This window comes from Columba livia, chromosome 4 (assembly GCF_036013475.1).
Source record: "Columba livia isolate bColLiv1 breed racing homer chromosome 4, bColLiv1.pat.W.v2, whole genome shotgun sequence".
Classification (NCBI taxonomy): Eukaryota; Metazoa; Chordata; class Aves; order Columbiformes; family Columbidae; genus Columba; species Columba livia.
The window spans coordinates 11758329-11784986 of record NC_088605.1 but is presented as its reverse complement, the minus strand read 5'-3'; the positions used below and the strand labels follow the sequence as shown (position 1 = coordinate 11784986).

The following is a 26658-nucleotide window of genomic DNA, read 5'->3' as shown; positions in this document are numbered from 1 at the left end:
CGGGGGGCGATCGCTTCTCTAGTCCATATTTGGATTTTTTTGCCCACCTCGCTCACCCACAGCTGCTGCCGTCGAGCGGGCCCCTGCAGCCGGGCTCACCCCCAGCCTTTCCCCGCTCGGGGCGGTGATCTACCAGCAGACGGGCAGTATCTGCCCCGCACCACCTCAGCGGAGAGAAGCGGACCCTCCCCGCCTGCCCAGCGGGTCCCGTCCCGCCTGAGGGCTCGCCTCCCCACCCGCAGGGAGCCGTCCCTCCCCGCCCGGGGTGGGGCCTGGCCGCGGTTGCCGCCGCGAAGCTCCCGCAGCTGCTGGAGGCGGTGGCGGCCCCGGGCACATCCCACATATAACCCCGCCGCTCCGGCCGGCGGACTCCTCACTGGTTGCTGCGGCCACTTGGGGACGGCGCTCACCTTGGCCATGGCTCGGCTCCTCAGCCCTGCGAGCTAGTGCCGGGGAGCAGCTGAGCTGCCCTTGGCTCTCCGGCTTTATCCTCCAGCCTCCTTCCTTCCATCTGTTGCTCTTTGCCGCTCCACCTGCAGAAGCCCTGCTCGGGGCACAAGGAACTTTCCTACCCGTGTGTGCATAAAGCCCGACTTTCCCTTCCCTCGCAGCACCATCCCTCCCTCCTTCGCCTCCTCCCCGCGGGCCGGGCGAGCTCGCAGCCCTTCTCCGCCGCTCTCCCCGCCAGCCGCCCGCCCAGGATGAGGGTGTCGCTGCTGAGCCCGTTGCTCCTGCTGTCCCTCAGCTACAGCCCAGGCGCCGCGGAGCTCTTGGCGGCCCGAGCCAAGTGCCCGACCCGCTGCGATGTCTCCAAGTGCCCCAGCCCCAGTTGCCCCAGCGGCTACGTCCCCGACCGCTGCAACTGCTGCCTCATCTGCGCCGCGGGCGAGGGGGACTCCTGCGGCCGCAAGGAGGACCCGCCCTGCGGGGACAGCCTGGACTGCCGCTACCCCATGGGCAAGCGCTTCGCCAAGGGCGTCTGTCAGTGCAAGCTCAGCGCCCAGGTGTGCGGCAGCGACGGCCGGACCTACGACAACATCTGCCAGCTGAAGGCGGTGAGCCGCAAGGCGCTGCAGCACGGCCTGCCCGCCGTCGCCCAGGTCCAGAAGGGAGCCTGTGAATCGGGTAGGAGCATGGTGGGGGCTGCCCGTGGGGCGGAGGGTGGACGGTGAAGGGGCGTGATGGTTTCCAGACTAAGAAAAGTTGTGATTGTCAGTCGCTTGGGATGTCTGGGTGGCTCCAAGGACTCTAAAGAGGGGTACACCAGTGCAGCACTTCTCCCTGCTGCCAGCAATTGCTGTGGTGTGGGCAAGAGGTGCTCAAGTCCTTTCTGAACAGCAAAAATTCTCCTACTTGGTCTTCAGTGTGAGCTAGATGCCTCAGGCTGAGGTTTGGGGAGGATTCCACTTGATAGCATGGCCATGGATGCCTCGGTGTTGTGTGTGTTGCTGCTGCAGTGCTCCCTTGCAGGAGTCAAGCATGCTTGACAGCGTGGAAGTGAGCTCTGTGGCAGGTGTGATGCTGCCGGGGCAGTGGGCACCTCCTCAGCCCATATTTGCACCCACTGCTGAGGTGTTGCGGTGGCATCACCCATGCAGATTGAGCTACAGATCTGTTGCACCGTGGGCTGCACAAGCAGAGCAGGGACCTGGGGATGCTTGTGCTCTGGGGCCTTTCCTGGTTGTCTCTAGGAGGTTAATTGGAATTGCCTGAGAGGCGTCGCTAGGCAGAAAATGCCTCTTAAAGCAATATAGTGCAAAGAGGGCAGAAAAAGCATCAAGTAGTATGTAAAAGACCTAAAACATAGTATTTTTCCTGCTTTGTTTTCTTTTCACAAGAAGTTTTGATTAGTCTTGTTGAGCCTAAAGTGGGAAAAAAATGCCTGTGAACCTCCTTTACAATTTAAAATATTGACGCTCAGGATATAAAATGGTCTGTTTGGAGTAGCATCCTAAGGCCTTTGCTTGACCTCAGATATTGTAATATGCTATGGTAGCTTCAGGCTTGTTGGTTTAGTAATCACGTTGGTAATTTTTTCTTAGTATTAAAATGGGTCACTTTATGGAAGTATTAATACTACTAGTATCTTTTCACATACTTACTGTTACGTTATTTCAAGGGTTTGCTTCTGCTACCTTTCTCATGGTGTTCCTGGAAAGAAAAGTCTTATGCATAATGGAGTTTTGTTTCCATTATATCCAGTGGACCACTAACCATCCTGTATATTCATAGATAGCTAACTTGCCAAAATTATTGGGAAGAGTCAGAAGGAAAAGTGCTACTGTTGTAGCCTTTCTGTGAATAGGAGATCCTTCATATATCCCACTCTTGAGAGAAGGTGAACTGGTGCAGAAAGGGAGGTCAAATGATATTCCTGGAGTTTTTTTAGGAGCATCTTGTCAGAGCCAAGAGTTGCTCCAGGTGCCAGCTGGGAGCTGCAGTGACCAATTGCTCCAGTATTTTGCAGTTACAAATTCTGTTTGCCTGTTCCTTTTCACATCAGCATCCATTAGCTTTAGTACTCCTAATACTTGGTTGGAACTGATCCACATGAAATAATCAGAATGTTTAACCAAAATGAGTGAGCTAGCCTGAATCTGAGGGCTTACTGAGTGCTTAGGGTTTGGTATATATTACATTTTCTTTAAGGAATCCTTCTGAATCTACTGTTAATAGGCTTAGGAATTTGGAGCCATGAGGTAGATGTAACATTTTTTTTTCTAAGCAACTATTTTAGTGTTCACTTTATTTTGGCTTTATTTTTTGTCCCAGAAAACCTCAGCTTAGATGAAGCATCTGGTTCTCTGTTAAGTTTTAATTTTTTTATTCAACTCTCCAGCTGCACAAACTGAAGCTCAAAGAAACCAAGTGTCTTGCCCAAGGTCAGACTGAGTTGGTGGTTGAGCCAGGAATAGAACTCAATTATGGTATTTTTTTTTAAACAATAACATGCAATGGCTGTAATGAGAGGTTTAGAAGAAAGTTAACAGTTTAAAATTACTGTTGAGTTTCTCTCTTTTCCCTGTTCTTGAAAGAAATCTGGCCTCAGATGACTCAGAGTTTGAAGAGCTAAGCTAGTTATGAACTAAATCCAGTTTTACTTAACCATATATGTATTAAAACAATGTCAGATAACAGTAGCCTTATCTTGTGTGACTTGGGCCATTTTCAGAACATGCAATGACCCTGAGGGACAGCTTTTGAAATGTCTACTCCTGTCCATTTCCAGTTGCTTATGTTGGTGCTAAGTTGGATTCTGGCTGCAATAAATCAAGATAGGCTGAGAAATCTTAGCTGTGGTTGTCCTAGTGGCAGAAGTCTGGTGAATGAGGATACATAAAAAAAGAGTACTGAAGGATAGTAAAGGACACAGAAAAGAAGGAAGGAAAGAGGTGCCCAGGATGACTGAGTCATCCCAAAATTGACAGAATTTAAAATATTTTTTTCCTTGCAGAAAGCCTGGATTAGCTTGAAGAACACCACGGCAAATTGCAAGTTTTAGTTACAGTGTACTAAAGGGAGTGTGTACTGCATGGAGATGCACAACTCTGTCATTGATGTTCCTTAATATGCTCATATATTACTCATATAGCTAGCCTTGTTCAGCTGAGCAGACCCATGGACTTCTCTGAGATAGTTGTAGGAACAGTCTGCAGAACTCCTAGGCAAATTTCAACTACATGCTACAACTATTTTTTCTTTTCCTCTTCAACACTAGATACCTTAATATATGGGAATTTTCTGAAGCAGCTAGCTTTTTCCTGCCTTCTGTCACCTCCTGTGAGAAAGATAGGCTATTACAGACTAGTGTGTAAGTAATGGCATAAACACACATGGAAGACAACCTCTGTATCAAAGACCTGTTCATACAGAGCCCTGTGTCTTACTGCAGCAAATTTAAGTTCTAGCAATGCCACACATTGATCTATTAAAGTGTCAAGCTCACCACTGAAAAGATTTACAAAGTCACCTAAAATCTATGGTGAATTTATGTCAGGCTCTTTCTTGCACAAAGGACTGTTTGTGATCTCTCAGTAACAACTTTCTTAGTACAGCTAATAATTCCCTACAATGTTTTTTTTGCTAATGGCTTCTGTGAAGATAGTTCAGATGTCAAAAGATTTGTATTTTCTCACTTGGGATGTGGAAACAAAAAAATATTTTTTATTTTTTTTTCTAAAATAAGGGTGTTATTTTGTCAATGCAACGTGGGAGATGAAGAGATTGCTTGGAAAACCTTTGGGGAAAGAAGTTCCAGAAAACAAGTACATTGGCTTCGATCCTTTGCAGGGTTCTGCCTGAGAATGTCTGTCCTCTGCACTGATTAACTGAAGTCACTCTCAGAAAGTGGTCATGATGTGAAGCCTCACCCATGTCAGTCAAATCTTTGCAAGATAGGAAGGGTTCAGTTCCCTGAAACAAGTGTCTGGGATATGGTTAATGTGTGAGCAGAGCCATTGCACACAGTTCCATGTGGGGTGTTTGGAGTGTGCCTGTACGTAACCTTGACGACACACAGGAGCAACTGAGCATTTCTGAGAAATTGGCCTTGTAAGAGATACTGAAGCCTCCTACTGGTATGGTTGTCATCAACGCCTTACAGCTGCCACCAGCTGTGTTTAGGGAAACACACTGCAAGGTATTGGCTGGAAATGCAAACTCTAGTCTAGTCCTTTACCGATTGTTTTTCTTACGTCTGAGTTTGTTTTTAGTTCCCGCAGGTGAGGATGAATACACAGTGTTTAGTAAACATTCAGAATGTAGTACTTCACTTCTTTGGATAGGATAGCTAGAAGGAAAGAGGTGTTCTCATTGTGTCTCCTTATGAGAGTCAGTTGGGAAGGAGGAATAAGTAGCATCTGAAGTCAGCAAGGCTGTGAGGTGTCTGTGCTGGAAGGCTTGTGCCAGTTTGTCTCTGTCTGGCTGCTGTGATTGCTGTACTGCACAAGAAAGCCCCTTTGGTGTTGGCCGACCAAATTGTTTTCATCTGTGCATGGTAGACATCCATTGTATAAACAAGTTTCTTGAACTACAATGTGGCATTAAACTCACCAAGGCTTTATGGTCAGTGCACAGCTATGCAACTTGATCTTAATGCTGAATTCATCAGAAAAGCTGCCCATGAACCTATGTTTCCAGCACATGTTTCTGTTTTTTAAGCAGAGACGTTATAATCTTTTATTTGTCTTTAATTTATTTCCATGAGAGCACAGTAGGGACAGTGTTTATCCCTGGTGATCAGATCTGCCAGGTTGCAATCTTCCCTTAGACATAATAATGTTGCTGAACACACAGATCTTTACTGAAGCTGGTTTTAAAAGGGAGATGGGGGAACAGCCTTAAAAGAATGAGTTACCCAGCCTCACACATTCTTAATGAATATAAAATTATGGATCTTAATACAATGTATTGTCTTTTAAGAAAGCATTGAATCTGAGTTGATTTAATAGTACAGGGAGTAAGCTGGCAGATATTCAGAAAATGTCAGTCTTCTGCAAATATAAATGGGTTTAGCTTTATTATCTTCAGCAGGATTAGGACAATTTCTGCTGATTTTTAATTTTTTTTCAGTTATCTTCAAACTGTGTTTGAGTTGTTCCTTATTTGCAGCAGTGTTAATGAGATTGGAGTTGGTCGTTTGTCTCTGCAAAAATAAATACACTATTAAATGAACTCATAGCCTGTAGATAATACTTCTATGCAGGAAAAGTCTTAAGCTGATAAAAAGCATACTCCTACCTGTAAGGCACATAGCCGTAGCCATATAAATCCAGTGTAGTAGGAGTGTATAGAACTAGAAATGTAAGATCAGATTTTACAAAACAGGCTGAACATCTTTAACTCCAGTTTATGCACTTAAATCCAAATCTGGATTTTGAGTGTTCTGTGAGAGGAGCTGGGGAGCTGCTGAGTATCTAATCAGTTAATTTAAATGATAGGATGGGAGTTCAGATCTGCTGAAAATCTGCTTGATTTGATTAGAAAATCCATTTCTTTTGATTAAGAAATGTGTAGACAGCTAAAGACTCACACAATATAAATTTGTTTTTTATTTCAAGTACAACCTGGTTGTAGCACCTTTGAGATTTTGATTATACAACAGATAGTTAATTTGATTAAATTATGGCTGTTTTCCAAGGTGAATTAGCTTTGGTTAGTGTGAGATGATGTTGAACATGCAGTAATAATGTGGAAAATAATGGATGTTATTGAGAGACCTGTGAAAAAATATGTGGCAAATCTCAGTAGTTCAATAGGTCAAAATACACAAAGCTGCTGCAGACTTGGAGCTTTTACATTCACAGTCCAGCAGAGGTCTGAGAGCTGCATGAAACTCTGCAAGGTGGGAAGAGCATCTGCCGAGTGAAACAAGAAGGAAAAATACACATTTAATTTTATGTTTTAGTAAGAACAAAAGCAGCAACTGTCTACCAACTAATGCAAACTGAAGGATAGAATTAAGGTCTGACATAAAGTGCTGATTTTACTGCTATGGTTATAACACTTGTTTTCAGGGTGACCATATGCAACTTACACAATGTTGGATGTTGCTTCCTTCTTCAGTTTCTCAGGCTGCAGTTCCTCCCTTTTAAACTATATTGAGGCCTTCTGATGAAAACCAACAGTTTAATAATTTTGTACTACAATGTTATTAATAGTAACAACTAACATATCAGTTCCCTTAAATAGGGCTGTATGTGTGTGAGTGAATGTTAGTGTGCAATTACATCTTCCTAGTCCACAGTTTGAGTTCCTGGGATATCATATAATATGTTTAAAGGTTCTTATCACTCCCTGCTTACAGAAAGTGATTTAAAAGAAATCCGTTTCTATGAAGGCATCTCAACTTTTAAGTCAGTTTTCACCAGTATTTAGTCCCCATCAGACACTAGAAAGAACAGCTCATCTCTGATCAGGCCTTTAAAACTTCAGCTACAGCCTTACAAAGTTGGCATGCCTGTTGTTCTTGATCCTCTTTTGTTTTAATTTTCACTTTAATGTATAGTGCAGTTTTGGATTCACCTTCAGGTTTGAGTAGTCTTGTTTCTGACTCCAACAGAATGGTTCTGGACTTCTGCTCAGACTGAGAAAAGCTTTCACTATGCTTTGGAAAGAAGACAAGATTTGATTCAGTTTTACAGTCTCCTCTCTGTATTGCTGCATTTTATTTTCTTCAACTCTTTCCATGTTTACATTCATCCACTGCCTCTTTCAGAATTTTCTCTCTGCCTACCCCAAACCTCACCAGGAAAGCCACTGCCACCCATGATGTTTCCCTGGTGGATACTCAGGAGTGGTGCAAAACTGAGCCCTTTGGCAGGCACCCTCCTCTGTGTTTGGCCATGTACAATGCTGTGGCAATTTGGCATGGGCAGAACAGTTCAGTGCTCAGCAGATGCAGAGGGATTTAGCTGCCTGGACTCACGTAGAGCTGTGCTGATTTACATTAACTGAAAGCTTGCATTCACCATGCTTTCCCCCCCACACCATTTCTATGCTAGTGCATCAACTAAGGGTCTAGCCAACTGTTTTTCATAGATATATAGTCATTTCTATTAAGATAAATGTGATGATAAAGTTATATCCCATGCGTGAACACTGCTGTGTATGCAAGCATTCACAGTCATGTTAGTAGACTTCAGAAGATATACTGCATAATCAGGCAAGCTGCTTCTGAACTGAAGGTAAGATAAATCTTCAGTGGCCCAGTTAGCAAAATAAATAACAGTATATTGTGCTTACATTTGACTGTCCTCAGTGATTCCCGTTTCCAGGGTCTCTTTTAAGCTAAGTACTGCAACAAGCATATTCAGTTGGTTAGAGGGATTTTTAACAGTGCTTGGGAATGTACATAAAAATAGTAGACTGGGTCTAGTCCTGCCAAATTGTTCCTTCTGTTTATACCATATTATATAAATTTAGCTTGCTAAATGTAAGCATGGTTTCCTTTTTCACAAGTAAATCCCATGTCCAGTAACAGGAAAAAGATGGACTCATGGACTTCTCATGGACTTCTATGGAGAAATGCCTGATTGTCTTGATCTGGTTTCTTTAATTCTTTCTTCCTTGGTAGCAGTGTTGGGTCTATTCCCTGAGTCTTTGCTTCAGGTCTTTTGGATACTGTGGTAATGTAAGGCCTCTCACTTTCTGATGTGGTAGGTCCTTTAACACTTTATTGTGAAAACTTTCTGAGAGACAGTAGGAACTGTAACAACTAGTTTTGTCACCCACTATCTTATTAATTCATTCAAAGAACAGATTAGATCAGTGAGATATCTTTTTTGTAAATGGATTAGACTCCATTGTGTTGCAATCTTCATATTCCTTCCAAGTAATTTACTAGCTATAGGGTTTAATGGTCAGTAAAACACCTGTAGATATGAGTTGGTGAAACTGATCTTTCAATTAAGAACTACACAGAACACCAAAACTCTCTTAAGCTTTTCTCTAATTTCTTTGTATTTATTCTTTCCTTTTTGTGTGATGCCTTCTGCCTACTTTCCTTTTGAAGGCAGCAGATGAAATAAAAATATATCCTTTCAAAAGACAGAACCTATATCTGGACTCATTACTATGTTATGTGATCTAGAAATAGATAAATCAAGAACCCTTAAGACCAGGTGTTGACTTGGTACATGAGAACTACTGTGGAGTAAGTTCAGCCTTCAGCATGAGTTGAACATGGAGCAAATCATGATGGTGCAAAGCATCACTTCTGAAGAGTTGATATTTAGAAATTAGAGCATCTGCCTCCAGACTAAATGGCAGAAAAAGAATTATATCTTCTGGGATAAACACAGTGCTGTGGCACCAGATTTGAAATAAAAAATGTTATTGCTGTATCTGATTACAACTCATTTACTCCCTTCTCTAGATCCCATAGTTAATTTTAAAGCATCAGGCTGTGAACACAAAAGGTTGCTGTTTGAGTGTAGTGATATTTCCCCCAGCATATGTTTAATATGTGGTGAAATGTCCCCACATATAAGGGACAGCAGACAAGCATGGCATTCTAGCACAAGCAGTATTATTACTTTGTGATGTTGTGACATTAGAAGCCAGGATGCTGTGGGCTTTTTTCCCTCTCTATGATCTTTGTTTCACAGAATTTTATTCAGTATTTACAAATGCTGTGTTTCGTTTAACGTAGTTTTTGCAAAATGGTTTGGGTGCAAAGATTATAATTTACAGCAGGTTTCTAATGTGTCTACTTCAAAAATATCCCAATTTAGGTTCTAAATGTGTTTCCCAAGTGCTGCATTAATCAGCACTTGTTAGACCACATCTAGCACACTGTATCCAGTTTTGAACCCCTCGATACAAGAAAGGCATTGACAAACTGGAGTGAGTTTGAGAGAAGGTCATGAGGATGCTTGAGCGGGATGGACATACCTGCTGTGAGAAGGAGCTGAGGGAAACGGGCATGTTCAGCCTGAAGGAGAAAGAGCTTCAGGAGGACCTAACAGCAACCTTCCTGTACTCTTGAGCAAGTTACCAGAAATATGGAGCCAAGCTCTTCACTGTGATGCGGACTGGGAGGATGAGAGACAATGGGCATGGGTTGAAACATGAGTCTCAACAAGAGAAGCTCAGACTAGATAAAAGAATAAATTTTAGCTCATGGAGGACAGTGAAGCAGTGGGACAAGTTGCCCAGAGAGTTTCCAGAGTCTCCATCCCTGGAGGTTTGTCAGTCCCAACCAGACAGAGCCAACTCAACTTTGGGCATGAGGTTGAACTAAAAACCTCCTGAGGTCACTTCCAACCTGACATCCCATGACTCTGTGCATTTTGGATAATAATTAGTAGTTGTCCTGAGAAAAATACTCCAGAAAAGGCTTGTAGATTTCTGGGAAAGTCAAAGGACTTGTAGCCAAATGATGATGTTTAATTTTCTTGGGATCAAGCAAAACGCTGGATAAGTTTTGAACAATCTCAAATACTTGGATTTCTTTGGTAATACCTGCTTGGAAACTATCCCAGTAGGTGAAATAGACTGGTTCAAAGCATATTTATCTCACCTACTTGGTAAAAAAGGGGGTCATCTTATTAACATATCCAATTCTTTTTGCTAGTATAGGTCACCTACAGTCCAGCAGCCCAAGATACAAATTCAACTTCATAGCAGATGTGGTGGAAAAGATTGCACCTGCAGTTGTGCACATTGAACTTTTCCTCAGGTAACAATTTCAATTCTTTGTGTTTTAATTGCATTGTTTAACAAAGGTCTACAAATTTTTTTGGTGTAGTAACTTTCATTTTGAATTTCTGAAGTTTACAAAATACGCTAAAATATTACAGCAGCAGGCTCATTTATCCAGAGAACCCTCCACTTGTGAGTTTTGTTCCTGTTTAGTAGATCTAATTTATTTGGCTTACAGTCTTTACAGTAGTTTACAATACTTATTGTCTGCCATAAAATAAGTCTATCTCATCTTTGGAGGTCTCTTCAGCCTTCACTAAAATGTGTTGCTTGCTGGATTGTGTTTATATGGTTGAAAGAAAACAAGTCCAGAAAGTAAGCTGGAAAAACATAGCTTCTTGTTGTTTATTCCACTTCCAATGAGAGGTGATTTTACTTGGCAGGGGGACATCAAGAGGTAGCATGTTGACCAGATGTAACCTATCTAAACACAGAAATGATTTCTAATTAGAAGAAAAATCTTCTAAATTTGCTGACCAAAACATACCAATATTCAGTGTACTGAAGCTGCAGCCGAGTCAGCAAGTTTAGCATTGAGTTCTCAAAACAACCTGGGAGGCAGGTTTAACATTGAGTGCTCAAACCAACCTGCTGTCAGAACAAATTACTGCAAATATTATATGTGCACAGCTACTTGAGTACCTTTCTGCTTGGAGTACTCTAATTTTGCATAGACTTAAGAATTTCCTAGAGAATTTTTATAGGTTTTTAAATATGCAAAATTGAGATAATCAGGTTTTCTGAAACATAGTTTTAAGCACATAGTGATTGGTGTTTTGAGAGAATGTTAGAGTTGAAGATGTTTAAGATCTTTGCATATGTAGTTAATATTGTTTGTTCTTTCCTTGTAAGTAAATGTTTGTCCAGCAGCCTGCTGGGCATTAATTGTGATACTGCCTTCTGCCTGGGATTTGCTCCAATTCTTTGCTGCAGAATAGCCCAGAACTTTCAAACAACTTCCTAATAAGGACCACATCTGGGAAGAAAAAGAGTTTGTGGACCTTTTCTCATCTTCTACTGCTCGGGCACTTTCTGTTACCCTAACAAACCTAAGGTCGTTACAGAAATTGTTCATACAGAAAAGTCGTAATACTTTAAACAGTTTACAAAGTCTTAATTGTCTATATTGCAGCAAATATTTTTTCCACCAAGTTTTACACATTATTAGTGTTTTTATTTTCTTTCACATTCCCAGTCCTTTCAATTTCCAGACATGCCTTTTCCTGCCAGTCTACACTTGGGCTTCATGATTCCATGAGATGTCACCTCTTCCTTTACTTCTCTGTCCAGCTGCAAGGTTCTTCCTTCTTCCCTTTTTCCCACTAGAGGATCAGTCCATTTGTCAGCCCTACTATTCCCTGTCATCATTTTCTTCTTGTATAGAAGCAGCAACCAGTGGAATCAGATGGGCTTCTCCTCCTTCCCTTTTTGTCACCTAGCCTCTTTAAAAGGAAGCCTATAAAGACAGAATTGGAAACCAAAGGAAATGGACTCCGCAGATTGTCTGAAAACCTCAGTTCCTATCTCCCTAACTGACTAAAAGCAGTCACAGTTTTCAGGAAAGGATCTTTTCTTTGTCAGTTTTCTTAATTTAATTTTTGTAAGAGTTGTAACATTGGTCATGAAATGCTTTGTTATTTCTCAGGGTGAAAGGAGGTAAATTGTTTCTGATTTAATCTTCTCTAAGTTATGGTGCCCTTATGAGTTATAATTACTTGCTTTTTGTACAGGCACCCTCTCTTTGGTCGAAATGTCCCGCTTTCCAGTGGATCTGGGTTTATTATGTCTGATTCTGGTTTAATTGTGACCAATGCCCATGTGGTGTCAAGCACAAACGCTGTATCAGGGAGACAACAATTGAAAGTGCAGTTACAGAATGGAGATACTTATGAAGCAACCATCAAAGACATTGACAAGAAATCTGACATTGCAACAATAAAGATTCACCCTAAGGTGAGTGGCATAAACAGGTGAATGAATCAATTTGGGAACCTTATTTCAGTTTCATTTAGTACAGGGTGATTGGCTGGAATATATGTTTAGGGATTCCTTGGAAATATATCTGGGGAAAACAATGTGATGAACAAACTGCTTCTGTAGGCCTGGAAATTTTTAATATGTTATAATTTAATTACATTGTCTTCTGTGCTAGGAACTGCTAATAAAAGAAGAAAAAAAATGCAGCTCATTCAGTATGTCAGCAGATTCTGCTGTCTTTACCTGAAGACCCAGGTGTTTTGGCTAACCCTTCTAGCCTTGTGCCAGTACATGGATTGCAAGGCAGTGCACAGTGTGGGGAGAGCGGCAGACTGGCCAATAGCTGGTTTGTACACTGTTTCTAGGAGGAGGGAACAATCTGCTGGAAATGGGGAAAGCTTGTTCAGAATCTTGCTGGCTTTTAAATTTTATTTTTTATTTTTTCTGGAGAAATTGCAAGGTACTTCTGCTAGCAGTTTGTTTCTGAAAATAATTTAAAGCAGAAACACCCTGCCAGAGTTACCTTGTGTAAGTTTTGGGTATATGATAGGTAGTTGCTGTTTCATTCATGTAACGGAATGTGTGTGTTCCTAACTTCTTGATAGTTTCTGATCTTTCCAATCAGGTTATTTTCAGGTGCAAACTAATGCTTCTTTCTTTCTGTTTATTCAAGAAAAAATTACCAGTATTGTTACTGGGACACTCTGCTGATTTGAGGCCAGGAGAATTTGTGGTGGCAATTGGAAGTCCATTTGCCTTACAGAACACGGTGACAACAGGTATCGTAAGCACCGCTCAGCGAGATGGTAAAGAACTTGGCTTACGGGACTCAGATATGGATTATGTTCAGACAGATGCTATCATCAATGTAAGTACTAGGTGTCCGTGAGTTACTTTCAGGCATTAGTGCTGTGAAAAGTATGTTAAATAAAACTGCTCTCTCTGAGGTTGTCTGTGAAAATGTTACATATAACAGACCTTTCTCATTCTGTAGATCTCATGCAGTAACACAAGGTTGTATAGACCAGCAGTGGATCAACACATTTCTCTCTCTGCTTGTTCAGCTGAGCTGGCCAAGCAGAGCTGTAGAATAGAGCCAAAATTTCTTTCAGCTCCATCCATTAGAACCAGATGGAGTAGTCAAGTTGACAGCATCTGCTTGAATTTAATGACAGGACACCTGGGTAAGAACTTAAGGAGAGGGATGGTGTTTTTGCTTTTGTTGTTCTTGTTTTCTGTTTGCACATCACATACTCCAAGTAAGAATCTAAGTGTAAAATACCATAAAGTTTGTGATACTGTTGGAATTAAGGCTCCCTAGCACTGGATGTTGTATAAAAATACATGAAAATAATATCCCTTCAGAGCAGCTTGGACAGATCCAAGGAGCTCAAGTAGGGTCCTTGGTTGTATATATAACTTGTACTGAGTCTAAAAAGAGCACTGCATGCATATCTGAGGCAGAAAATGGCCTGATATTGTATGGTTTAAATATTTTATGCATTGAAAGGAAAATATTTTCAGCATTTGTTTGCTGGACCTCAGTACCAAATTTGACATAACAAGTCATAATACTTAGTGTTTTACACATCCAAAGCATTTTACAAATGTTTATCATCACAGACTTGTTGAGAGAAATTGTGTGGAAAAAGAGGGTAATTACTTTTTGTGCTAAGATATGACATGAAACTGAGCATTTTCAGGAAGCTCCTATGTGATCCAGGAGCTGAAGCTCTGAAGATATTTAATTAGAATTAGTTTCTATAGTTGTAAAAGGAGAATAAGAAAACTTATGCAAAATGTGTTACTTGGAAGCACACACTGAATTGGTGGCAGAGACAGAATTAGAACATGGGATTCTTGAATTCACGCCTATACATGTTCCTCAAGATCAAACTGTTCCTTGTTTATACTTAGGCATTCAGTGCCCTGAAAAGCTAATGAGCAAGTTTAGACAAGGACAGCAGAGCGTGTCAGATAGTGCTAGATCAAATGGAATAGTGATGGCAGGGGAGGTAAGGAAAATGACAATATATTTGAGTTACTTTGCCATTTGAGACCAGAAAATATGAAGATAGTCCCTGGCATAGGGATGCTTTGTGCTTAGCTAATGCACTAGTTTTCTCCTGAGAACGGGAGGAGTTTCAGAGCTGGTCTATTCAGAGCATTCCTGTGGCTCAGCCAAGACTTTCCTGCAGGAATGTGTATGCAGCTGCCTTGTGAGAAATACTGGGACAACAGGAGCATGGGGCAGGAGAAAACAGGGACATATGTTCCTAAATGGAGCTACACTGCATATGCCCAAGTTCTTCCATTATCACATCCTTCAAGCAGGGGACAAGTGAATGAAAGATGATATGCTGAGGAAGGCTGGAACATCATTATCTCAGTTCCTTTGTGCCAGTCAGACACAAAAATGAAGAGTGTAGCCTCTGGTCACTGAAAAGATACAATGTAAGAAACCAATCTCTTTGTTTAAACTCAAACTTTAAAGCTGTTTTAAAAACTTTAACGTCTGTTTCATTCTCCTGGTAATCTATAAGGTTTGCTCTGTGCTATCTAAGTGTAAACAGTTTATATGGCTCATGTTACTGTCATGCATCACTTGGCTTTTGTTTATTTTGAGTGGTAAGTTGCTGCTCTTGGCTGTTCAGTAGACTTACTTGAAAACTCTGGCCTCATTCAAAAACAAACTTGTTGAGCCAACACGAAGATGGACCAGGAACTTCTCCAACTCTAATTTCCTGTAGTCCTGTTGGATGTTTCCTTTGAAGGCCATTAGGTATTAGGCAATTTCAGATTGCCCAAAGCTGCTGCATGCCCTCCCTAGAGAGGGCTGCATGTCTGTGGTTACTAAATCAATCCTTATATAGTACCTATGTCATAGCAATATGCTGTGATTAAACACAAAGTGCTGTGTTCTTCTCTGGTGTAGAATAAGAGAGACTGACAGTATTACAAACCAAAGTGATAAAGAAAACAAGAAATGTACATGCACCTCACTGAAATAGAACATTAAATAGTATGTGGTTATTTCAAAACCTTGTTCTGATAGTCTGTAGAAGAGCTGAAATACTTGTTTTAACTATGTAATGATTCTTAAACTCGGGGTCTAACTATTTGGAGTGGTAAGTTGCTGCTCCCAAATTAAGGCCTCTTTCTGTAAAGAAAAAAAAAAAAGTCTAGTTGTAAGAGTTGTGAATGGGTAGGGTAAGACCTACATGTAATCTTTTGTGATCAAAATTGTGTCCTTCAGCGCTGCCTAAGAAATGACGTGCTCTCTTTCATTTACTTACAAGAAAAATACTGTTTGAAATGAAAATTGCATTTCCTACAGTGAAGTACTAATTTATTGTTCCCTTATGTTATTTTTACAGTATGGCAACTCTGGAGGACCTTTAGTTAATCTGGTAAGTCCAGATGACTTGGTTTTTGTTTTGTTTCAAGAGCTATTTTTACGTAAGTGGGAGAATGTTTACAGATATATAAAGGATGAGTGTCACGAGGATGGAGTCAGGCTCTTCTCTGTGACAACCAATGATAGGACGAGGGGTAATGGGTACAAACTGGAACACAAAAGGTTCCACTTAAATTTGAATTAGAAACTTCTTCTCAGTGAGGGTGACAAAACACTGGAACAGGCTGCCCAGGGAGGTTGTGGAGTCTCCTACTCTGGAGACATTCAAACCTGCTGGGACACCTTCCTGTGTAACCTCATCTGGGTGTTCCTGCTCCGGCAAGAGGACTGGACTAGATGATCTTTCAAGGTCCCTTCCAATCCCTAACATTCTGTGATTCTGTGAATAAATATATTTATTTTTTTTAAGATTCATGGGTCATACCAGCTTCCAGTCATTCAAGCTAATGGTAGGCACATACCCTGAAGCTAATACAAACTGTAAAAATTGGGTCTCAGTTCATACACCATTAGAAAACATTCCCCCACAGAGCAGAGGAAATTTTACATGACAGTAGAGGAAAATGGGCTCTGGTAGGAGCAGTTATACTCATTCACACTGTGAAACCTGGGCTGCACAGCAAAGATGGGACCTGGTTAATCCACACAAGTGATTTTAAAACAGATTGCTTTAAACCAGCACTGATTTTGCAGGTGGGTGAATTGTGGCTGTAGTGGTAGTAGTGACTCCACTACCTTCTCAGTGGAGGGAATCTCTTGCTGAGTGGTGGGATGGACCTTGGATGAACAAACTGTACTGTAATCTCTCTGGCCATCAGTTAAGTGTGAAAGGGACTGTGAATCAGAGCCCAAATCCTCCCTTACAAGTGATGTTTATTTCTTGAGTGATTACAACACTCTAAAATTTCTTAGCCCAGCTTTTAACATGAAATACTAGGCAGTGAGCTAAACCCTGCGACTTGGGAGCCAATTAATTGGGTGCTGTCTCTCAACAGGATGGTGAAGTGATTGGGATTAACACCTTGAAGGTCACAGCTGGAATTTCATTTGCTATTCCTTCAGACCGCATCACTCAGTTTCTCACAGAGTCGCATGACAAACAAAGTAAAGGTAAGATCTCCAAGAAACGATGATATCTTCCAATTATTATCCTGATCTGTCAGTGAAGTACCGAAAGACATGAGTCTGGGATCCTGTTACTGAAAGGAGCAGTACAGTATACAGTATTTTACAGTATAGAACCCTATAGACTTGGAAATAGAAAACAACTTCACAGAAGTGAGAGACATTTTATTACTCAACCCCCCCCAGGAGTAGACAGTATCTGTATAAAACCAGGAAAAAGGGCCTCTGAGGATAGTGATGACACAGATGAGTCATTACAGTCTCAAATGATCTTGAGAACAGATGGTGACTTGTTCAAGGAGTCTTAATCTCCTTTCACATATTGTACAAGCAAAAAGGAGATTAAGGTCTACTGTGGAGAATAAGGTAAAAACTTTTAAAATCACTTGTCCACTGATGGAATGTAATGTGTGCACGTTCAGGTGATCTTTGTTTTGCTGTGGTCATCTATGTCAGTGCTGTATAATTGGCTGTTGCAATAGACTCTCAGACCCTGGTGAAAGAAGAGCTGTGTGCTAATTCCTGAAGAAATGCACGGGGAAGCAGGGGAGAGGCAGAAAAAGAGAAAGGCCTCTTTTCCAAAGAGCATATAAATCTAAACATACCAGCAACTGACAACTGCAGCACTCTGAACTTCTCTTTATGTGCCTGCCTTGTATCTATCACACTGTACTAGGTGTCATAGTACGTGCTGCACAGCCAAAACTGATCTGGTAATGCTTAATTCAGGCCAAACCATCTTTTCCCTTTTGCTTGCCAATTTATCTGTCTGCACCCTACTCATCTTGTAGCATGACTGTTGGCTGCTGCTTCTCTTTAATCTTTTTTGATATTAATCTTGTCTTCTCCCGAGTTTATCCAGTTGCTGATGCCAGGGTTGTTTCTCTACACCATAGTCCTCTCAGTGTTCTCTCAGATACTGTTTTTTCAGAAAATTCCCTTAGTCAGAGGTTTTAAAGATATGCATCTGCTCATATATTTGATACCATCACAATTCTGATGGGTCCCCTCATCTCTGTTTTGCTGAATTCCCCGAATGAGATTGTTTTCACTTGCTGATTGGCAGGGGGCAAGTTGATGAAAAAGTACATTTCAAAGTAGCTGACATAATTTTGTTCCGGCCAACAAGTAAAAACAAAAAACCCAAACAAACAAACAAAAAGCAACAACAACAAAAAACAAAACCACAAACAAAACCAAAACAAAAAACCAAAACCCAAACAACTTTATTCACCCAGGTTATGAAGTGTTTGTTGGTTTCTGGGAGAAGCAAGTCAGGATCATGGGTGATGTTTCCCTTCAGAACCAAACTGCTGCTCTCAGACCAGGGAGGAGCGGTGCCTCACTCTGCAGGCACGTCTCTAGAGACCTGAACCACAAGCCTTATGCAGAAGGGCCACCATCTGCCATCCCAGAGGGTTCCTGGTAACTGGGGCTGCGAAGTCAGTGAAGGCTGGAGATGCCACTGCTGAAGTCATGAAGTGAGCCACCTTGGTCCTTCAGGCATCTTTGCCTCCAGAGAATGATGAACCTGTTGAGCCCAGCTAGAGGGCCTAGAGAGAACTTTGCCTGTGGAAGCCTAAGAGAAAACATAGCAAAAGATTCAAGTTTATCTTTTAATTGTAACATACTGTCTGACTTGTGTCATTTGCATTGTCTCCTAATCAAAGGGAAAGGATTCACACCTACTTCTAGCATCAGTGTGACAGTCACTGCTTGCCAATTTTTTTTTAATTTTTAAAATGTTATTTTTTCATTTGCTTGTCTGAAGCACCTCTTGTACTTCTGCTGCAGGCAGAAGAGCAGCCACTTAAAGCTCTTGATGCAGAGAGAAAGAGAATTTCCAGGAGATATTTTCACCATATTTGAGACTTAGTTTGCATTTTTTAGGCCTTCAGTAGTAGTTTTCAGGTTTGTATAGGCCTTATTTCTTGACATGAGGAATTTAAGTAAGCAGAATTTTTGGGATGTTTTTATCATGTTTTCTTCTGCTTCAATTATGTTTCAGTAGTTTCAGTGGGATCCGCCCTTATGGTACAATTAGGTCATAGAAATAAGTTTAAGGGTATTACCATTTAGCTCTAAATATCATATTGCATGAAGATGATAAAATTCCCTTAGGAGACTGCTCTTTCCAGATTTACTCTGGGATATAGGAAATACTCAGAATATTGTTTAATAGGCTGAACCTTACTATTTTAAATCTCAGTTGATCAGATAACTACCGGCTTTATATAGAAGGCATATATTTTTATAGTCCCATCCATTGTATGTAACTGCACATATATGATCTACTGAAGTATAGGAGCAGAGAGGGGGGAAAAAAGAGCAGAGGATTGCATTTGAATGGATTATTTTCCCTGATTATTACCTAAACATTCTATATTACCTAATGCATGGGTAATGCATAATAATACTTAATGTATTTTTGACCGAAGATTTACCACAGTCTCCATAGAGGTATTTATCCATTGAATTATCTGAAATCCTTTGCTAATTTTGGGTTTATTAGTAATAATGTTAACCTCATTTTATATTTAGGAATTCCTAAACTGGTGTGTGAAGTTAAGTGTCTCCATCTACATCTCAGTTTTAACCATCTGTGTGTTCTGTCCTTACTTCTGGCATTCATCTATATATTTAAGCACTGACTGATTATTTACTTCAGTGTCTTTTGTTAGTATCCCATAGGAATTTCTCAGTTTCAGTCTTGGCTCTATTCTTAGTTTAGGCTTGAGCAAGACAGTAAAACCAGGAAGTTTTCAAACGTGGATACTCTAGGATGGAAGACAGTCTGACAATATATTAAAGAGAAAATCCAGCCTAAGAGGTCAGGCTGGCCTCTCATTTAATATTGTCGTAAAAGTAAATAAACCTTGTTTCAGGTGGGCAAGGAGAGATGGGGGAATTCTGCATTGGCTACGCCCAGCAATTATACGTATCCGTATCCTCATTTATGTCCCAGAACACTTCTTCAGTTGTGCTGAAACTATATGCTTGCCTATGTATTTGTGCTACTGTTACTGACAATTATTACCAATAGTCACGAGGGCTGCTCAGGAGGCTTTCTGAATATATATTCAGACTACTGATTAAGTTCAGCTACGCAATTTATATGGAAGGTACACTGCACATAATTCAGCGTCATAGACTAAAGCTGTCTTCATGGTTTCTGTTTGGCAGTGGAATATCTTTCTTAAATACTTTCAGGACTGCTCATGCAATCTGCAAGAAGATCTAAGTGCAAAAGGAGTGAGCAGAGAAGTAGGAGTTTTGCCTGCCGCTTGAATAAAAAGTGCAGGATTCGTTTCTTCCCTCGGAGATCTCGGTGATATTTTGGCTCCACTGAAATCAGCTGCAATGGGGATACTCATGTGCCAGAGATACTCATGTCCACAAGTGTCTGAGTACCTGACCTCTTGATTTGGATTTATCAGTTCCTTTTGCCACAGTTCATAAATCGTAATCACTTCTGCCTTCAGTCTGTGTTTATTTGTCTGATTTGTATCTCTATTGCTATGAGCATCAATTAAAAAAAAAAAAAAAAAAAGGCAAGTTTAACAGTAAAGCAAATACTCCTCTTAATGTGGAACAGAGATCTCTGTAAATAGTGAACAGCTTCTAGATACTTGGGATCAGCTGTTTATGACCTTCTAGTAACACAAAAGAGATTTAAGTGTAAACTAGTGGTTGAGGCTGGTTTGCTTGACTTTGTACCACTGGAATCAGTGTTTAATCTTGCCTGGTGTTTACAAAAATAAAATACAATTTGAATATCTCTGTTGCCCTCCACTATGGTTTCACATATGTTCAACCTAATTGTTCCAACATATTAACCTTCTTTTAACTACTGCTGGGACTTCTCCCTGGTGACATGCTTCTTAGATTTACAACCTCACTTTATTCCAGGTCTCTTAATTATTTTTTCTTCTGCCTCATGGTTGCACAAATTGCCAGAATGACAGGTTTTGAGATTTGTTATTCACAGAGCAGATGTAATATGACAGTGGTGGTTGCGGGTGCCACATACTGTTCTGCCAACGTGACTGAAGTCTGACGTCAAAATGCCTGTCCTTTGGGATGATGAAATACTACAGCTAGTTGTTTGTGCCTGTTCAGTCTCTGCTGATACTTGTAATAAAATGGACAATTATATTGTTGATTTGCTTTTTGTGCAAGATTTTTGCCTTGAAATTGAATGGAACAGACTTTTGCAAAACAAAGGATGTGAAGTTTTTTACCGGTATTCTGACATACGAAATGTCTGGGGGGTGGGAAGGGGAGGAATCTAGACTCTGTGGCTAAAATAATCCATAGCTTATAGCTATCAGTTTTACTTTATACAAAGCTTGCTGCTGTTATAGTATGAACTCCTATTTGCAGTGTGTCAAACTTATTGTGGAAAGATGGTTGAAGACCACGTTGAATTTTAATGCATGAGCAGGGGTGAAATAACACCCCAAACTGCCCAAAGATGAAGGTGGAATGAGACTTTTAGTTGTGTAATTAGGCTGTAGTTACCAGATATTTGTTTTTCCCAGAGTCTTATTTTTACATGGATCATTAGCCACTGGGGAAATAATTCCCTTTTAGATCAGCGGCATTTCTGCTGTGTTTTTTCATTCTTGTGCAATCTCCTCCTTGCTTTTTTCTTTCTTCCAGATCAGGTTTTTTTTTTTTTATCCCTTTTATAATTTCCGTTTTTCTTTCATGTAAACTCTCCTAACTTGGCCCCAAGAGTATGCTTTGTGCTTCTGCGTATTTCTGCATCACACAGGCGATGACCAGCAGCAAACTGTAAACTGTCACCAGAGGCTCTGTCATGTATGTGTCTTGTGAACACAACTTCATCATTAACCTGTCCACATTGCAGGGGCAGGGGGATTATTTTCAGGTGTGAAACTGATGAAGTTTGGATATTTTTAAAAAGTAAAAACTTAAGTGTAGACTAGACTCATGTAGACTAGAGCAGCAATGTGAGAGCACTAGTCCAAGGCCATGCCCAAAACTTTTGAGACTTGAATTTTGAGTAAGCAGACTTCTTCACAACACTTACTATAGCTGATTTTGATCTCATTACTTCCAGTTTAAAACACAGGAGAGCCAGAACATCTCAGGGAAAAGCAGGGATGAAAATTACAGATGTAAGATTGTTCAGAGTGCAGTAAATCCAATGTTTAGTAGTCAACATTTTCACTGACACTAATGGAAATATTAGACATGCGTAAGATTCAGGACTAATTCCTTCACTTGGGACTATTTTTCTTGGAAAGAAGAAGATTTAGAGGAGACACTGTACATCTCCTTTTCAAACTTCTTCCTCACATGAGAATGTGGAGAAGCTCAAAGAAATTGTGGAGTTGTTATGTTGGAACGAGTCTGGGGAAATATTGTTTCATACCGGATATAACTAACTACTGAAGCACTCACTTCAGGAAGTCATCAAACTGCCTTTTTTTATTATTTTTTGTAAGACAGCTGTGGAACATCATGACTACTAAAAGCCAACTACAGAAATGCGGTGTTGTTCCTGAAGAAGGGAATTTTCAACATTTAAAATTCTGTTGAGTCCTGGATTAAGTCCATGGGTTTATTTTTTTTTTACTTTTCATTCTTTGAGGTAGAAAAAACAAGCTGTTTGCATGAGAACTGGTGTGAGGTTTTCAGTTGTCCTTTCTCTGAAAGGTGGAAGTTTTCATTTTATTCAATCCCATTTCTATCTTTTAATGAGAACACCGTATGGTTAAATTGTCTTGACCAGATTCAGATGAAATGGTAGTTGGTTAAAAATTTTTCCATTTGCTGAAGTTATGAAATAAAAATCTGTGATTTTTTTTTTTTTTTTTTCTGAATTTCCTGAAGGAAAACTCTTGCAAACTGAACCCCTCTCTTGTCCTCACTTGCAGGGAGAGGGATTGTCATTCTCTCCACCAAGGTTCACCAAAACAAAAAAATGACCTCAATGTAGATGTGTATGATTTCCATTTAGTTTTGTTGGAAGCTGATACATCCTGTTATAATTGACAGATATTTTGGGTCATCAAAGTAGTTATTTTTGTCAGAGTTTGCCTAATTTTCTTAAATATCCTTTCCGTTATTTTCAGATGGGAAGAAACGTTTCATTGGCATCAGAATGCTGACAATAACACCTGCGTAAGTATCTTGGAAAGGTTGTCTGCATGATTATGCATACCATGTGTGGCAAAATGTGGTCAATAGTGGTTTAGAACTTCAGTCTTCACCTTTCGTTACAAATCTCCAGAGAACCCAGATGTGTGTATTAACTTCTGTGAAGTCTGTGAACAATTTAATGGTATTGGTGAAAAGTATGTTCTGAGACTTGGAAAATCACTGTCAGACATTCTCTGAACACTGATAGTGGTGGATACCTGTTGATAGCTGAGGGAAAGTAGGAAGAGCCTGAATGGCTTTTTTAGGTTCTTGATGAGGATTTCTGGAGTTAGAACAGGCTTCAGGTGACATTTAAACAAGCTGCTGCTTTCAGGTGACCCTCAGTGCCAATGACAAATGAGCTGCCAAAGGGTTTGGCAGTGGTTCTATCAGCACCAGCAGATGCTGTATAATGTGAGATTTGGTGCCTAACCATGAACTGGAAATAAAGTAGTTGCTAATGTGCAGAACTTCATGCCTCCATGATAACATAACCAGAATACGGACACCGTTTTCCAGTTCTTTACTGTCTTTTATCTCTCACATTGCTTTATGTCTTGCCACTACCCCGATATATTCTGGGATAAGCCGTATGGGCTCTCATGCTTGTGTGCTTTCCCAGCAGAAGGCATGTTTCCAATGTGGCACTAGGCTACAAAATAAAACAATAGAATTTCCAGCTGGGGTTGTACTAAAACCATCTTTGCTTATTGAGTTACACTCTCACAGTCCTCCCCAAAGGGTCAGATCCTCAGTTGGAATAGATCGGTGTAATGGCTTTAACATCACCAGCCCACAACCAATGGAAAGAAACTCAGAATGTTTCTCTGTGTAACTGTGAAGTGAATATGATGTGAGATTTTACTGCCTTTGTGATGTCTAATGAAGCCATGTAAGATGTCTCCAGGCCTATTTTCAGGAAAAGACTACTTCCCTTTGCTTTAGTCAATTGTTAGCTTCTTCAGTACAAAATCAAATGAAGTGAAGCTGTGTGCAGCCAGTTTGGCTTGCGTTCCATCTGAAGGACCTCAGATTTTCATGGCAGACAGCAGAGTAATACATCATTAGTTTAAAAACCCCCTTCTTTCTATAAATGGGCTTTAACCCACACCATACACAGACCTGAAATGTCATCTCCTCAGAAATAAGAGGATGTTTTTAGAGTCTTTGTTTTGTAGCTCGTTCCTGTCTTCTTTCTTTAGAAAGGGATGCACAAACAGTTCCTCAAGAAAACCTGAGGAAGCTGAAGTTTCTTTGGAAAGTTCTCACAGTTCTGGTCTATCTGATGAATGGAGTTATCAGAAGCTAGATAAAGACAAATTAAGAATGAGTTGCAGAATGAAAGAAGCAAAATCATTAGCAAATTTCTGCCCCATCAGCAGCATTAATTCTTTGGGGCAGGAATGTCATTTTCCTCTGTACAGCGCCTAGGACAGATGTTGCTACTGTACCTGCGCTCTTCTACAGTGCACTCTGTGTTAGTGCTACCAACAGCAAAAGTCAGGGTCTTGCAAGGAGATGTACAAGACCATTAAATGCAGCATGCTTTGCACAGGTAAGTAATTTTGACTCTCTTAAAATCTGTGTTACTCATTTCAATCTGAATTTGAATTCCGTACATTCTCATCACAAGAAAAAGGGGCAAACAAGTAACTTAAGTCATTCATTTTTGGTCACCAAAAAGTTGAGAATAAATAAGTAACAACTTTTGAATGCTACTTCTTTTGTAGTAGAATGAAAAGCCATATAACTTCATTCTTCTTTTAGCTTGGTGGAAGAACTAAAACACAATAATGCAGATTTTCCTGATGTCAGAAGTGGAATTTATGTACATGAAGTTGTTCCAAACTCACCTTCTCATAGGTATGTAGACCAAATTATTTTCTTCACCATAAATAAATCTCAAAATAGATAGTAGGTAGTATTTATATTCAAGTTCTTTCTCATACTAGTCTTGATTTGTTTATAAACAATTAAAAATTGTGCCTTTAGGTAAAAAAAAATAATTAAAATATTCTATTCACATCTTCAAAAGTGAAATATTTCAATATCAGAACTTATTTTAAAATGACTTTATGAAACACTGATAGCCTGCAAATGTAAAGAACACCCCAAACACAATGAACCAAATATTGGTTTTGAAGAGTATGTTGAATATTAATAAATAGAAACTTGGATTAAGTTTAAGCATAAATAGGATGGCATTCACATAGACATCATCAGAGCTTCTGAAATTGTTTGGGGAATTATTAGGAAGATTTTTAAAATTATTAAGAAGATAAAAAAGCCAATAAAAGTAGCTGTTCTGGATTACATTTGAACACCAAGAGAGAAATAATTTACCTGTAGTTCAGTTGTCTCACTTGGCTTGTCTTGAGCCTTTGAGAATGCTTTAATTTCCAGTGCTTGAAATACATACTGGAAAGAGAAGACCATGTTCTTGCAAAGGGATGGTGTTGAGTGAGTCAGTCGTGGCTAAAAGTCTTCTCTATTTCTCCTTTGTAGTTTTGTGAAGGACAAAGAAAGAGAAGGCTAGACTACTTTTACTGTTGTATTTTTGCTGTTTTAGAAGAAAATCCTCAATGAAATAACACAAGCCTCATTTTTTGTGTTTAGCATATTCTACCCATTATTCCTTTGCAGTCACAATAGTGGAATTTCCTTTCAATGGAAACTAAAACAAGTAAAAATTTATCACATCAGCCAAAGAAGTGGTGAGCAGTCTTTGTACTTTTTTTTCTGCATAGAATGTATCTTTATTGCCTTTTTCCTCTTGTCTCTGCAGAGGAGGGATCCAAGATGGAGATATTATTGTAAAAGTCAATGGGCGTCCTTTGATGACTTCCAGTGACCTGCAAGAGGCTGTGATGAATGAATCACCTCTACTACTTGAAGTTCGAAGAGGAAATGATGACTTACTATTTAATATTGAGCCTGAAGTTGTCATGTAAATAGAACTGAGGAAGCTCTCACCATAATTAAACTCACTTATTCTGGAACACTAGATACCTCCTTTACAGCTACAGTAATTATACTTCCTGTTGACTAATGACAAGGTGGACTAACTTAATTGCCTGAGCCATTTCTGTACATAATAGCTAGAAAGAATTCAATTATGCCATTTATAGAAGATAAAACTTTCAAAGAAATTTCAGAACTATGTTCTGGGGTGGGGGAGGAAGAAAACAAATTTTGAGTAGCTGGTAGAAATGGGATCCACTTCCAGTTCCTGCAGGTTCAGAGCAGATTCAGTTCTGCATTTGCGAAGACCAAAATACTACCGGAAGTGAGGAAGCATGCTGAAAGGGGAAATAATTCGTAAACTACAGCCATGGCTGCAGCAGAATCAAGCTATTGCAATGCATAATTGTGCTTTTTTTCATGTAATTTTTTCAATGTGAAAATAGTATTTGCAAAGCTTGTATTTGTTCTTAGTGCTTATATGCTACGTGTAAATCCAGATAGATTAAATCTGTAAATATCAAAAGAAACAAAAATGGTATCAGGCTATAGAGTGTTACACCTAGGTCATGCAATTTTGGAATATAGTAAATGATTCTTATAGAATTAATGCCTTGTTATAAATAAGTCAAAATGATGTGCTGAACAAAGTTAAGTTTGAGAAAGTGCACAGTTTTTTAAGAATTTGATACAAATTAGTTTTGCATTTTACTGGTAGGCTTTGCTGTAAAATTGTTATACTACTTTTGGCTTGTACTGTGTATGTTTCTACTGTACGGAAATTAAAGTTTACACAAATAATA

The 26658-nt window shown here is 40.0% G+C and overlaps 1 protein-coding gene across 2 annotated transcripts; it reads left to right on the top strand.

The window, feature by feature from the left end:
- Positions 1-344: 344 nt before the first annotated feature.
- Positions 345-26658, top strand: HTRA3 (HtrA serine peptidase 3). 2 transcript variants are annotated; one of them, XM_021288225.2, is made up of 9 exons: positions 345-1125; positions 10081-10180; positions 11934-12156; positions 12854-13048; positions 15558-15590; positions 16594-16708; positions 22828-22876; positions 24662-24757; positions 25680-26658. In XM_021288225.2, the coding sequence occupies exons 1-9, from the start codon at positions 702-704 to the stop codon at positions 25843-25845; spliced, it is 1401 nt and encodes a 466-aa protein (XP_021143900.1). In that variant the 5' UTR covers positions 345-701; the 3' UTR covers positions 25846-26658. The 2 variants fall into 2 exon arrangements, with proteins under 2 accessions (XP_021143900.1, XP_021143904.1); XM_021288229.2 differs by lacking the exons at positions 22828-22876; positions 24662-24757; positions 25680-26658 and adding an exon at positions 19934-22804 and having other exon boundaries at positions 354-1125.

Excerpts from the sequence above, each read along its gene's own strand:
- HTRA3 (XM_021288225.2), top strand. The coding sequence starts at position 702 with ATGAGGGTGTCGCTGCTGAGCCCGTTGCTCCTGCTGTCCCTCAGCTAC. Across the intron at positions 10,181-11,933 it reads CACATTGAACTTTTCCTCAG|GCACCCTCTCTTTGGTCGAA; the intron begins GTAACAATTTCA and ends CTTTTTGTACAG. Across the intron at positions 22,877-24,661 it reads ATGCTGACAATAACACCTGC|CTTGGTGGAAGAACTAAAAC; the intron begins GTAAGTATCTTG and ends TTCTTCTTTTAG.